The sequence below is a fragment of the Coenobita brevimanus genome, chromosome 30, assembly GCF_032717465.1.
Source record: "Coenobita brevimanus isolate Jiangsu-jjx chromosome 30, ASM3271746v2, whole genome shotgun sequence".
NCBI classification, from domain to species: domain Eukaryota; kingdom Metazoa; phylum Arthropoda; class Malacostraca; order Decapoda; family Coenobitidae; genus Coenobita; species Coenobita brevimanus.
In genome coordinates, this window is record NC_136983.1 from 1,966,533 (window position 1) to 1,979,665 (window position 13,133).

Sequence of the window (13,133 nt, forward strand, 5' to 3'; positions counted from 1 at the left end):
CCTTCATTAACCCCTTCAGCATGACAGATAATTCCAAAGTTGATTAATCTTGGGTTAGTAGTACCGTAGTTGCAGCCCAGGTTCATGTGAAATGCGAACCCTGTAGACTGCAGACTAATGTTCCCTTCCTCCTGCAGTTCATCTCCTTTTGTGGGGTACTGGGAGGGGAGTGAGAGACGTTTGTGTAATGATGCAGCTCCACCACCTGGTCATATTGGTGCCACAACGTGAAGGCATCCCTCTCTAGCACCTCTAAGTTGGTAAAAATAAAATACAACAGACGTCACTGGACTGAATGTGTTAATACAGCATATTAAAATAAATTACAAAGCTGTCAAACATCCTGTATCCATATACAGTATATGCTTAATGTGAACAAGATTACAAAAGCTACAAAACATTCTCCATGTATATAAATGCCTGGTTTTTCAGTTTTTTACAGAAATAATGTCTTGTCTTTTGGTCAACGGTTGTGCTTTCTTCAAACAGATAAGGTTTAAAGAGTAAGTTTATGATAAAAATAAAAATACACAAGTTATCAAACATTCTCCATCCATATAAATGCTTCATAGGTTTCATTTTTTTTTTTTTTCTCAGAACTAAAAGCTTTTTTTTTTCTTTTGGCCAATGGCTGTTTTCTTCACACAAACAATTTTCACCTACGGGTGTATGGTACTTATAATATGCAATTAATACATCAAAAATAAGGTGGTCTGTACGCTATTTCAGTACCTTAGCAGTCCCTTCAGTCCAATAACATATTTTTCCAGTCATTTTCTTAGTATTCCAGATTATTCTATTAAGCTTAGAAATGAGGGTGTGTGAAGGCTGTATCCAACCCCTCTAGTATGAAGATTCCTATACTGAATAAAATCATCCGGAGACAGCAAGAATAAAACAGAAAATATGTTATCATAGCGAAAGGATAAACCCATTTATTATGAGATACTTTGTGTTTTATTTTCATTATTTACTCCTCCAGCTTACGAGACGTTTTTCAAACTGTAGAAGTAAAAGTACAATCTTCATTAACCCCTTCATTACAAAATTCCTAAGCTGAATAAAATCCTGTAGAAGCAGCAATAATAATAATAATAATAATAATAATAATAATAATAATAATAATAATAGTAATAATAATAATAATAATAATAATAGTAATAATAATAATAAAGTTACCAGATTCAAAGGGATAACTTCATGACAAGAAAAATCCAAATGATGAACACCAATAACACAAATCCTCCTTATAAAGTATATCATGGATGTGTTCCAAAATACCACAAGTTTCCTCATATAACTGGTGCTGTAAATTAAGGAAAATTGTCAAATTAGCTTTATGCATACCACTGGAACTTTAATGGGCAATATTTATAAAAGGGTAGATAAACACAAAAGTAAATGGGACATGTGACAAGAGGTTTTCTATAGTTACACAGTACCAAAGCTAAGGACAATAAGGGACATGAAAGCAGGTTACTGAAGTCCAGGTACAGCACAATGAACCATACTTCCTCCTCACCCTCTAATCCTATCCTAGACCCAAAAGGAATTCATAAGTTTCACAGTGAACAAAGACCTGTCACTGGTACTGTAGTTTGAAAATTTCCTAAGACTGCATGAGTAAAGGTATCATCATGAATTGCTTGTGTCTTCTAGCAACAGCTTAAAATTACCACTTTCATAAAGAGGAGGGGTGCCTTGACTAACACTGGTATAAATGGATGGCTCCCTTGCTCAATTATGAAAATGTCCCTCAAACTCCCAATCCTGTAATAGGCAGATGATGGATTGCAGAAAAAGGTCAGCTCCCCCCTCCAGTCCACATCTAAGTGACAAGCAGGTTTTCATTCAGTGAGAAACCCTGACAATGACTTTCCACCAGCCAGGGGTAGGTGTAGTTTGAAAGCAGAAACTATGGCTTGTGACTATACCAATGGAAAATTGACTTAAAATCATACAGTATATTATGACCTTAACATGTCATATTTACAGTACACTAATCCATACAAGCTACTCTGTTCACATATCAACACTAAATATAAGCTGCTACTTTACAAACTACTGTACTGAATGTGATTCTTGGTGCAACATCTCCAGATCTATCAATTATTGTACCATTCTTTCACTGAGACACAGTAGTACTCTGGACTGTTTACCGCACTGTATATATATACATTCACAGCTATGAAATGCTTGTTTGTAAAATCATTTCAAGAAGCTACACTATATGTACACTTAAACCAACAGCCAAGAATAAAGCAATAAAGATACACTAAAACAGTAGCAGAAACGATAACTGACATCCCATTTTACCCCCTTCAAAGCACATGCGCCTGAGCCTAGGCTACTGTTACTTCTGAACATTTAAGGGCAGGAGACCAACCCATGCCCCTGGTAGTGCTTACATGATAGAAAAACCTCTGGCCACCTCTTTGACTCAAATCACAGTGACCAGGCCATAAAGTAATCTGACCTGAGCACTCTACCAATCAAATCACTTGGTGTAAATTTAATAACAATACAGGGTAATGAGGGACAGGATAGCGAAACTAAATCACCAGTTGTCCCAAGTGAGGAAAAAGACAAAATACAGTAATTAGAGCATTGTGTTTGATCTCCAGTGTTGTTACAGTAGTATTACCCTCATATTACTTAAACAGTATGCTTTATTGATTTCATATATCAGCTTACATGACCTGCTAGCATGTTTTAAGTGAACTGGTTTATTAATCATATTCCCATTGACAGCCAGTACTTAAAACTACCATCATCATCCCAACCTCTTTTCCCCATATAAAGAAGGGGTGACGTAGGGTTAGGAAAGCAAGGAAACAGAGATTACGATACAAGGAGGACTAATTAACAGCCAATCCAGTGAAATGAGTCCCAGTGTACTAATGACTGGTTGACACAGAGTTGGTGGTGGAGAGAGATGTCTTCTTGAGATGACATCAACATAATTGGGTGGCTCCACTGCCCAGTTATGCAAATGTCCCTCAGCTCCTTCCCTATCCCCACAAAGGAAGATAGCAGACTGTAGGAGGGGAAATTCAGCCTGATGTCCACAAGGTTCACAAAAACACCTGGGAAGAGCTGGTGATGTATGAAGGATGTGTTGCACAGATTTGTCTATCATCTCAATAGTGACAACTGGTGACACAGCTGGCACAAGGTTTCCTCCCCCCACATCCCCCCTCCCCCCAAAAAAAATTCGAGATTCTTGGGCCAGAGGCTAGGTACCCATAGTCCAATACTGCACAGTAATTTCTCGCTTAACATGCTTTCCCTATAAAGCTGTTAATCAACCCAGGAACACTTTTGACTCAACATTCCATTGTTAAGTACTAAGTGGTCAGGATATGGATGTGTAGGGAATGAGTCAGGGCTGATACAAAGCACAGTAGCACAGATCTCAGTGTGCAGTATCACCATTTCTTTGCCTTGGTTATGAACTTTTATCATATAATACACACTGATAATACACACTGATACACTGGTCAGTCACAACATATAATCCAGGTTTATAATTATTTGCAGCCTTGAATATGATTTTTTTTATAAATCTTTCATGCTGGAACTCAATCCTCACTTTGTAATGGGGTATTTAAAAGCCTGCATTGCTCTGAGGCAAAAGCGGGGATTTTTTCTTTGGCTCAGTGGTAACATACGTGCCTGTGAAGCGCAAGAGCCTTAGATCAAATCTTGGCCGAGACAGTGTGATTAATTTGTTAAGTTTCAGTTCCGTTATTACGTTGGTGGCAGTGGTGGGATGTAAGGCGAGGCTTAGAGGGCAACGATATTGTTGTTGACAGCATCTTAGGCCTTACATCCCAGGGGTGAGCTGTCCGGTGTGGTCCGCAGCGCCTCCAAAGGTGGCCTCCAATGTTATGCTACCACGCGTGTTTGAAACTGACCAAATTAATCACCAAGAACAGAAAAGTGATGTAACGGGGTATATAGAAGCCCCTGTTGCTTAGAGGCAAAGCGGGGATCCTCTCTCTGGCTCAGTGGTAATGTGCATGCAAATGAAATGCGGGGGCCTGAGATCAAACCTTGGCCGGGATAGTGTGATTAATTTGTTATTACAACTTAACCTGAATTTAAACTTAACACAGTACTTTTCAGGATCTCCCCTACAGTGTTAAGTGAGGAATTACTGTACTGTTACCGTATCTATATATATATATGGGTGGATGGACAGCCTACCTCCCTTGATGGCAATGCATGATCAAAAAGTCTTGGGGATTCAACCTAGGGAAGGCCATCACTCTGGCTGGGGTATTGTAATCACTAGATCACAAAAATTTTGATTTATTTGCAACATTGACAATGAAATTTTGAGTAATGTATCATACAGGTAAATAACAGCATACCACACTTCAGAGTATGAAAAATTAAGTCTTACAATGTACAGACAGTTCTCTTTGTATGCCAGGTGTGGTTCACAATATCACAAATTTTCCCGTATGACTGGTACCTCCACTAATACCAATGCACGTCCTGAATGAGTCAGCCCCAGCATGACATGTGAAGGAGTGTGGCACATAAGACAGCTGGGCCTCAGGGACAGGGCTGTTATACCTATGCCCAGAGTCAGACACATCAATATACTGTATCTATCTATCTATACATACATACATACATTCATATATATATATATGAGAAACTGGATTACCAGCTTTAAAGGCAACAAGAGATTTTTTATGGACAATTTTTCTTTACCATTATTCTTTTCAGAAAAGAAACAACCCACAGCTTAGGGCTCGTATAAGTTGTTCATTCCCAATAAAACTGAGAAGAAAGCCAAATTTGAGTGATAGACCAACTCTCAGTCCCAAATAATTTCACAAGTTTGATAGTAACAATAATGCAACTCTTTCTATGCAACCAGTGTTGTAATTTGGGGGAAACCAGGAAATCACCCTCGATAGCAATGGAGGCATGACGTATGACTTTCTATAATTTTCCATCAATCTGACTGGGGGAAAAAAAGGCGACACAATGAGACCACACTGTACACAAAACACACCTTCACACTAGGAATAGGATCAACAAACTGTATGAAAACTTTACACCCCTTCAGTCCAATCATATTTCATTTTCTCCTCTCTTGCCCCATTACTGAACTTAGGGGAAACCTTTTATAGCAAGGGGATTAATTAATGCTGTATCCAACCCCTCCAGTTCGTGAAGTCTCTCTAGAGCTGAGTAAAACCACAAGTATTTGCAAGAATAAAATCAAAAGTAATATGTCATTGTAGCAAAGGGACCAACTTCACTCTGATAATGTATTCTTTTGGTTTACTCTTACTACCTTCATGTGATTTTATTCAACATAGGAAGAATCTCTCCTACTGAGGGCTATATCTTAAACCCCTAGCTCAAAAAATGTATATGAACGTCAATGAAATCACCTTGCAGGAAATTAAAATAAAAATAAAAATCACCTGACCAAATTAAGACCATGTTCAATGATATATTTATATATTTTACCACAGTACTGCTATATCGACAATTTTATTAATCTTACGAGAACTTTAATTATGAAGGGGTTAATGGTGGCTAAATATAACTCCCCCTGTTTAAAAATTCCTAAGCTTAATGAAACCACCTGAAGACAGCAAGAATCAAATTTAACGTCACTGGCCTGAAGGGGTGAATTAAAAGTAGCAAGGACAAATAGGACAAATAAACTGAATGCGTTATTTACATCTCTTTATGTGGTAAATATCAGTAGGTGTCAATATGTAAGCAAAATGGTAACAGCCAATCCCATTTTACATCCTCAGAGGTGTAGGGGCCCCCGGCTAGGCTACCAGGGTCAAGTACTGTATATTCAAATGCATAAGTCTGCTTCTCGTGTCTCTCTTTCATCACTGGATATGCAGGGGGGTCCATTTATAACATGCCTCTTCCATTCTGCTATGTGATTTCATGGCATCTATCCTGCATCATTTGTTCACTTCCTACTGCCACTGCCACACCCACGTCCATAATGGCAGACTAAGCCGTTCCCACATCACTTAAGCTACCATCAGCTGAGTTTCTCTTGGAGTGCTACTGATCGACCTCCCTGTGTACATGCTTAATGTGAGATGGTAAAGTGAGGGGCATATCATCATTCTTTTGCAGGTGAAATGATGCACCTTCATCCACTACATCACTGTCAGGCATCAGTGAGTCCAGCTATAAATGTGATGTAGTGGACAGAGGAGCATTAATCATTCTCTTCAACTATGGGTGATAATATGCACCTCTGTCAACAAAATCCATGAATCCAGCAATGAGGAAGAGGCAAGGGAGATGAACAGACTTTTGTATCTGACTTTATATTTTAGGGGTAGATGACCAGCCTACTCCCCTTGGTGTAGTTAATTAGTATTAAAAAAAAAAAAAAAAAAAAAAAAAAAAGCCTCATCACTTCTGGGGGATCAAACCTATGCCAGGCTGTCACTTCGGCTGGGGGATTCCTAACCACTAGACCACCAGGTGCCAGTTTGAAGGTAACAGGTCAAATCTATGAACAGAGGACACCAGTAATCTGGTGTATGGATTATTTTTTTTTCTCCATTTGTTTTTCCTTCCTCCGTTCTGTTATTATTAAAAAAAAAAAAAAAAAAAAATCTGTATACATTATTACATAAAAATAGATAATTTACCGTAACACTAGCACTGTATGTAGATAATTTAACACTAGCACTGTAGTAATATGTAGCAAATACACTATAACATTCCTCCTTTATAAAAAAATAAAAAACACCATACTGTACAGGCAAATCCTCGCTGTAAGTCCAACAAATGTGTCCCGTATCACATATTTTCCCATACAACTGGTACTGTAAATTTTGGAAAACAAGGAATCAACCTTTACAATTATCAATGGTATTTTGATAAGGATTTTTTTCTGCAATTTACCATAGCATACTTTGCAATAAAATCCTCACTACCTCCTGAAAACTTTATTGACATTAAGAAAGACCTCTCATATTAAAGAGATTAATGGGGACTATGCAGGATGTCAAGCAATAATTTTTAGCAACTTCTGGGGGTTATTGTAATACTAATTAATGAGTAATAAATGCTATAGCAACATAGGTCCACTTCTCAACCATTACATATCTACAGTTATCGATGACCTAACGGGTTAATTACGTGACTATTTTCACTCCTAAAGTTTTCAGTAATTGTAGCTCCATAATGATTGAGAATTAAACCCATGTTCATTTGATATTTTTAACTCAAATTCATCCCTAAAAATAACCTCCAAAGCTTCTCCAAAATCTCATGGGACGTCCTGTATAAGACCCCTCCAGTTCAAATGGAATAATCAGGGGTAACTTAAAAAATAAATGAGTAAAAAAATAAAGTCATAGGATTGAAGACGTTACTGGCAATAAAGACGTCAATAAAGGCAACTTACGGCGAGAAATTCCTGTACCTTAACTTTAACTAATTTCTTAAACTCGTAAGCTAGAAATCAGAATTTATATTCTTGGTACTTGGCTGCCAACCCTTTCACTACAATGCCATCTTTAAATACATCCAGATAGTCAGCATTTTTTATTTACATGGGACCACTGATAATGAATGGGGTGGAAATGGTCTATAATTCCTCATCCATAACAATGATGTCTTCGTTTATTTTGTATTTCACCCATCATTTTTTTTGGTTTATTTTGTAGTTCATCCATCGTTATTTATTTTTTTTTGCAGTTTACAAAAGACCTCATGTAGTGAAAGGGCTAATCTTCCAATAAGGTACAGTCATGGTCAACAATCCTGTCACACACACTAGAGATGTGAGTCTTGTTGCTCCTCATCCTCCATCCCTACCCCACACTGAGAAGAATTTGCAGCTGGAGCGTCACACAGAACAATGACCTGTTGTTGGTGGCTCAAGACATTCAGAGATCCCTTGAGTAAGAGTCTCAGTGCCAACTGTAACTCATGTAGTCTAACAAAGCATTTATGAGTAACAGTGTCATTAACTGTTCCTAATGTAGTCTAACAAAAGCTTTAAATTAAACACTGGAATGCAGGTCTCCATTCTGTGTGAAACCCCAGCTGTGACTTGTGTCGAACCAGGCATAGGGGCATTGGGTGAGCAGATATTATGGCTCACAACTGCATCAGCTGCACAGAACTCCACTATGCTTGTGACACAATATTTGATCAGAATTTGGTGTCATGGCTGATTTATTTCCTGTGCAATGAAGACATCTGTGAGATTTGGCCATGACTGTACCAGTAGAGAGGCATGGTATGGTCCTGCAGGTGCTGCAAATCAATGTGCTTATTTGCGATTGGCAATGGTTCCTGTTGCAGCATCAATGAGGTAGACCAGGGCATTGATGATCATCAGTGACTGCAAAAGAAATAACCAAGTATTAGGTATTACAGTAATTCATTCCACACTATGATCGGAAGGATGGTGATTCTTAACATAAACAATTCAGAACTAAATGTAATATTGCTGTGCATGTATTAGATACAACAAATGGATGGCAATGGGTGGGAGGTAACCAGTTATACTACACATACTATATACAGTAATACAATACTACATACAGTATCTGTCTGGTTAAGGCCTCAGTGTGGAGATGGCCTTACACTGTACCACACATGCTTTGACCTTAGTGTTGTGTTGGTTTCAAAGCAGAGATGAACAATTTCTAAATGTTCATAGAGACAGATCCATCCTGTATGATTTTTCAAGCTACTGCACACTACTGTTCTGAGTTGGCATGGCTGTTGGAGATGTGAACCAATTAAACTCCAGTCAGTCCTCATGTAATGTCTAGACTGTGTACTGGTGATGTGATAATTAGAAACTACAAGTGTGGCATACTTTTGGTAAATAGTTTTAGATGTTAAAAAGACAAATTACTCGTAACTCACTTTAGATTTAGAAACAACTCTAATGTGAATCAAGAGCGATAGTAATGGGGGGGAAAAAAAAAAAAATCAATTTATCTGCAAAGAAGCAACTTTCAGCAAGGACAACCTGCATCTTCCCTTGATATCTATGTGGTCCTTGACTTTCAAAATTTTTGTTTGTATGTACAAGTGGTGTATGGGTTTGTCTGTATCCACTGATTAGGCAGAATGTCTTATTCATTACTGTTATTATTTCTTTTAAGAGTCTTGCGCTTTATGAGTGGTATATAGATGCTGTCTGCATTCACGTGGTCACTGATATACTCAATGCCTTATTCTGTGCTTTATACATAGTACAGCATATGAGTGCTGTTTGTATACACGTGGTATAAAGAGCACCTTATCCATCCATCCATCCATCATCCAATCTTCCCCATGAGAAGCGTAGGAGTCCGGGGCTAAGCAGTTGGTCCCGACATTTAAGATGAGAGTGAAGTACCTTATCCTGTATTGTTTTAAAGTGTGTAGTCCTGTGAGATAGGAAGTATGGACCATTTTATTCTACAACTGTGTCTACACACTACTGTATGGAAGTGAAGCCTGGACATGTCAAGATTGAGAGGAGTGGATGTGAATTGTCTGAGAAAAGCATATGGTGTTACACGGAGAAACGAACATATGAGGAAGTTATGGAATGTTGTGCTGATGTGAATGTGCTGGAAAGTTTTACAAGAGTATCCCAAGATGGTCTGGCCACATGGGGTGACTGGCGAGTGTGAATTTGGCTAGAAAAGGTTATGTGATTGAAGTAAAGAGGGAGACAGAGACAGCAAGGATGAGGTGGAGAGGTATATGAATGAGAGTAATGTGAGATGGAGGGGCGGGGACAGGGAGACTGAGGATGAGGCGGAGGGGCTGGATGGAGTGGCATACGAGTGAGAGTAGCATGAAATGGAAAGAGAGCTGCCTGACGGTGGAGGAAAGAATGATCTGGAAATTATATGTTTATGGCCACCCCCTCTGAAATTAACTTTTTCAACAGGAGGATGAATTTTTATACATGTTCTTTCTTTCAACTTAGGAAAAACTGATAGAAATGACAGAATTTAAAACTAATATCTACCCCTTCCAGATCAAAAAGTCTCTCCTACGCTGAATACAAAAGTCTGAAAATAGTACGTGTCTGAAGATGGTAAAAATAAACTGAAGAACACATCACTATTCCATGGGTCAAGGTGTCTGGCTACCTGATATATAGATTGATACATAGATGGACGGACACATATGGATAAGACATAAATAGACTGACAGAAATATAAACTGAGAGAAAGATATATATATACACTGACAAAGAGAGGGAGAGAATACAGATATAGTTTCTTAAATCTCAACCCCATTGCAATTCCAGATTTCATTCAACCACTATCACCCCCTTCCTGTTAGGTATAGTGGGCTATGGCTGTACCACACAAAGATAGATAGATGGATAGATAGATAAAGGGGCAGATAAATAGCTAGACAGACAGACACATTTCCTCCATGTAACCCCCACAGCCATTCCAGCCTTGATGTAATTCCTGTTTCTCATGTCCTGGTAGATGAAGGTAGGTAGGTAGGTGGGTAGGTAGGTAGGTAGGTAGGTAGGTAGGTAGGTGGGTGGGTGGGTAGGTAGGTAGGTGGGTAGATAGGTAGGTAATTAGGCAGACAGACAGATAAATAAATAGACAAATAAGCAGTTAGACAAAGACATATTTCTTTTATCTTACCCCACAGCCATTCCAGTCAATGTAATTGCTGTCACCCATGTCCAGATGCACAGGTAGGTAGGTAGGTAGGTGGGTAGGTGGACAGACAGACAGACAGACAGACAGACAGATAGACAGACAGAGATAGGTTGGAGGGTAGAGGACAGACAGACAGACAGATAGACGGTCAAATACAATTACAGACAGACGCATAATCTTCCGTCTTACCCCCATGGCCATTCCCGCCTTGACGTAATCACTGTCGCCCATGTCCTGGTAGTACTCAATGGCCATGGCACCACCACAAGTGTTCATAATGACGGCAGTGAAGCAGTACAGCACCTCCTGTAAGTGGAAACAACATTATTAACATTCTGGCTCCTATGACTTGCTCTCAGAAAGAACTTTATAACAGGGAAGGAACATTATAACTCTCAAAAGAACACTGTAACACTTAGACAGAGCATTATAACAAGGAAAGAACATTATAACACTCAGAAAGGCATATTATAACACTCAGGATCAACATTATCAAACTTAGACCCCTATGACTCACTCTCAGTACATTTTAACACAGGCTCCTATGACTCACAATCAGAAGAACATTTTGACTCATGCTCCTGACTCACTCTCTGAACTTTTTAACACAGGCTCCTTTGACTCACTCAGAAACAACTCATGCTCTTATGACTCACTCTCACAAAGAATATTTTTTAGTCAGGCTCCTATGACTCACCCTTCAACACTCAAGCTTTAGTGACCATACATCCGTGCGTCCAAAATAAAATGCAATAACCCCTTCAATCTGATGGTGCAATTATTCAGCATATTCCTGCCACTTCCACATGATTTCTATTTATCTTATTGGAGACATTTACTTATTTATTAAAGGTGAGGGATTAGTGAGTACTAAATATATAACTCCGCCTAGTTCAAAAAATCTCCCTTGAACTGAGTGAAATTGTCTGGAGGTTGAAAGAATGAACTGGATAACAGAAAATTGGATTGTTATTCTTATTATTGTAGACCGCAGTTCATCTGCTGTGATCCCAGTGAACTGCAGGCTTAAGCTGGCCTTCTCCTGCAGCCTACCATCCTCCTTTAATGAAGAAGGAAGTACTGTGGTTGAGGGATGTTTGTAACTCAAGCCTTGAAACGTGATCATGTTACATTTATGGAAAAGCAACAGGACAATAACTGATCACATGCGGAATGTAGGGATAGCAACTATTATTATAAACAAAATGAAAATCTTATATTCAGAAAAGGTGCTTTGTAGGGGTTCATAGCTATCAAATAAGCTGAAAATGGCAATCATATATAAAAAAAACGGTGCTAAAAAGTTATGTTTGTATATGAGAATGACTGCATAATGGGAGGTCATATGGCAGGGTTGAGTGTATGGCCAGGCAGTGGAGCCACCTGGTTACATCAAGGCCACCACATGAAGGCACAGTCTCCAGCACCATCACTGGAATAGAGGTATTAAATAACAACTTATACTCACCAGGAGGTTTGAGGCGTGGGCAAAGAAGATGTAGGCGAAGAGAAGAGGGAGGGAGATGAGTATGGATGAGCCGATAGCGATGATGCCCACCAACTTGCGATCCACCTGACTGTTTTCACCCGAGTCGTAGCCAAAGTTGAGGTTGTACTTTCGCAGCAGAATGATGCAGATGAATGCCAGGAGCTGCAATGGGAGGAAGCTGAATCAGTATTGCAAACTGGATCAAGACTACATCATACGCTCTGCAATATGTAGTGTTTAAGCTACTGAATGACATGGACAAATACTGTACTGTAGTTGTGTGATTAATAAAAATAACAATAATAATAATAAACTAATAATAATAATGACAATACTAATATTATTTGCATTATTATTATTACTGCATCATCATCATCATTATTATATACAGTATTATCTTTATCCCTCCTCTCCTTTCTTCCTCCAGTATCCTCAAACCCTTTCATTCTTTTCCTTCCTTCCTTTCCTCCTCTATTCCTTCCTCCTTTCCACCCCTCACCTCTTCCCCATTTCACACCCTAACCTTCTTTACCTCCTCCTTTCCATCCCCCTACTGCAGTCTTTTTACCGTAACTTGGCCCAGATTTTCGTCCTTTTCCAGCCAATTTCACGTAGCTCAGTGGAGAAAAAAAAATACAGCTCTAAATCTTTTCCACAGCACACTTCTTCCTGACTAGCATCATTCAGGGTGGAGAGATGGCAATTTTAGGCCAACTTAAAGTGAAATTATAATCTGTTTAACTTGGCCTAAGATTACCATCTCTCAAACTTGAATCCCAAGTTGTAACAGCAGACTAACACTAGAATATGGCACTAGTCACGAAGAACTGCTATGGAAAGGATGTCGTGCCATAGTATTGTCTTTTTCTGCCACTGAGCTACGTGAAATAAGCTGCAAAATGACGAAATCTGGACAAAAGTTAAGGTGAAAGAACAGATCTTTTTCCTACCTGTTCTACTCCCTCCCTCTTCTTCTCTCT

The 13,133-nt window shown here is 38.9% G+C and overlaps 1 protein-coding gene across 1 annotated transcript in view; it reads right to left on the reverse strand.

The window, feature by feature from the left end:
* Window positions 1-6,629: 6,629 nt before the first annotated feature.
* LOC145395163 (uncharacterized) overlaps window positions 6,630-13,133 on the reverse strand; it is a 34,743-nt gene continuing 28,239 nt past the window's right edge. The window contains exons 2-4 of the mRNA XM_080268858.1: window positions 12,133-12,315; window positions 10,854-10,970; window positions 6,630-8,368 (exon numbers count right to left, since the gene is read on the reverse strand). Coding sequence (XP_080124984.1) covers window positions 8,297-8,368; window positions 10,854-10,970; window positions 12,133-12,315 — 372 coding nt within the window. The 3' untranslated portion in view covers window positions 6,630-8,296. The remainder of the gene's footprint in view (window positions 8,369-10,853; window positions 10,971-12,132; window positions 12,316-13,133) is intronic.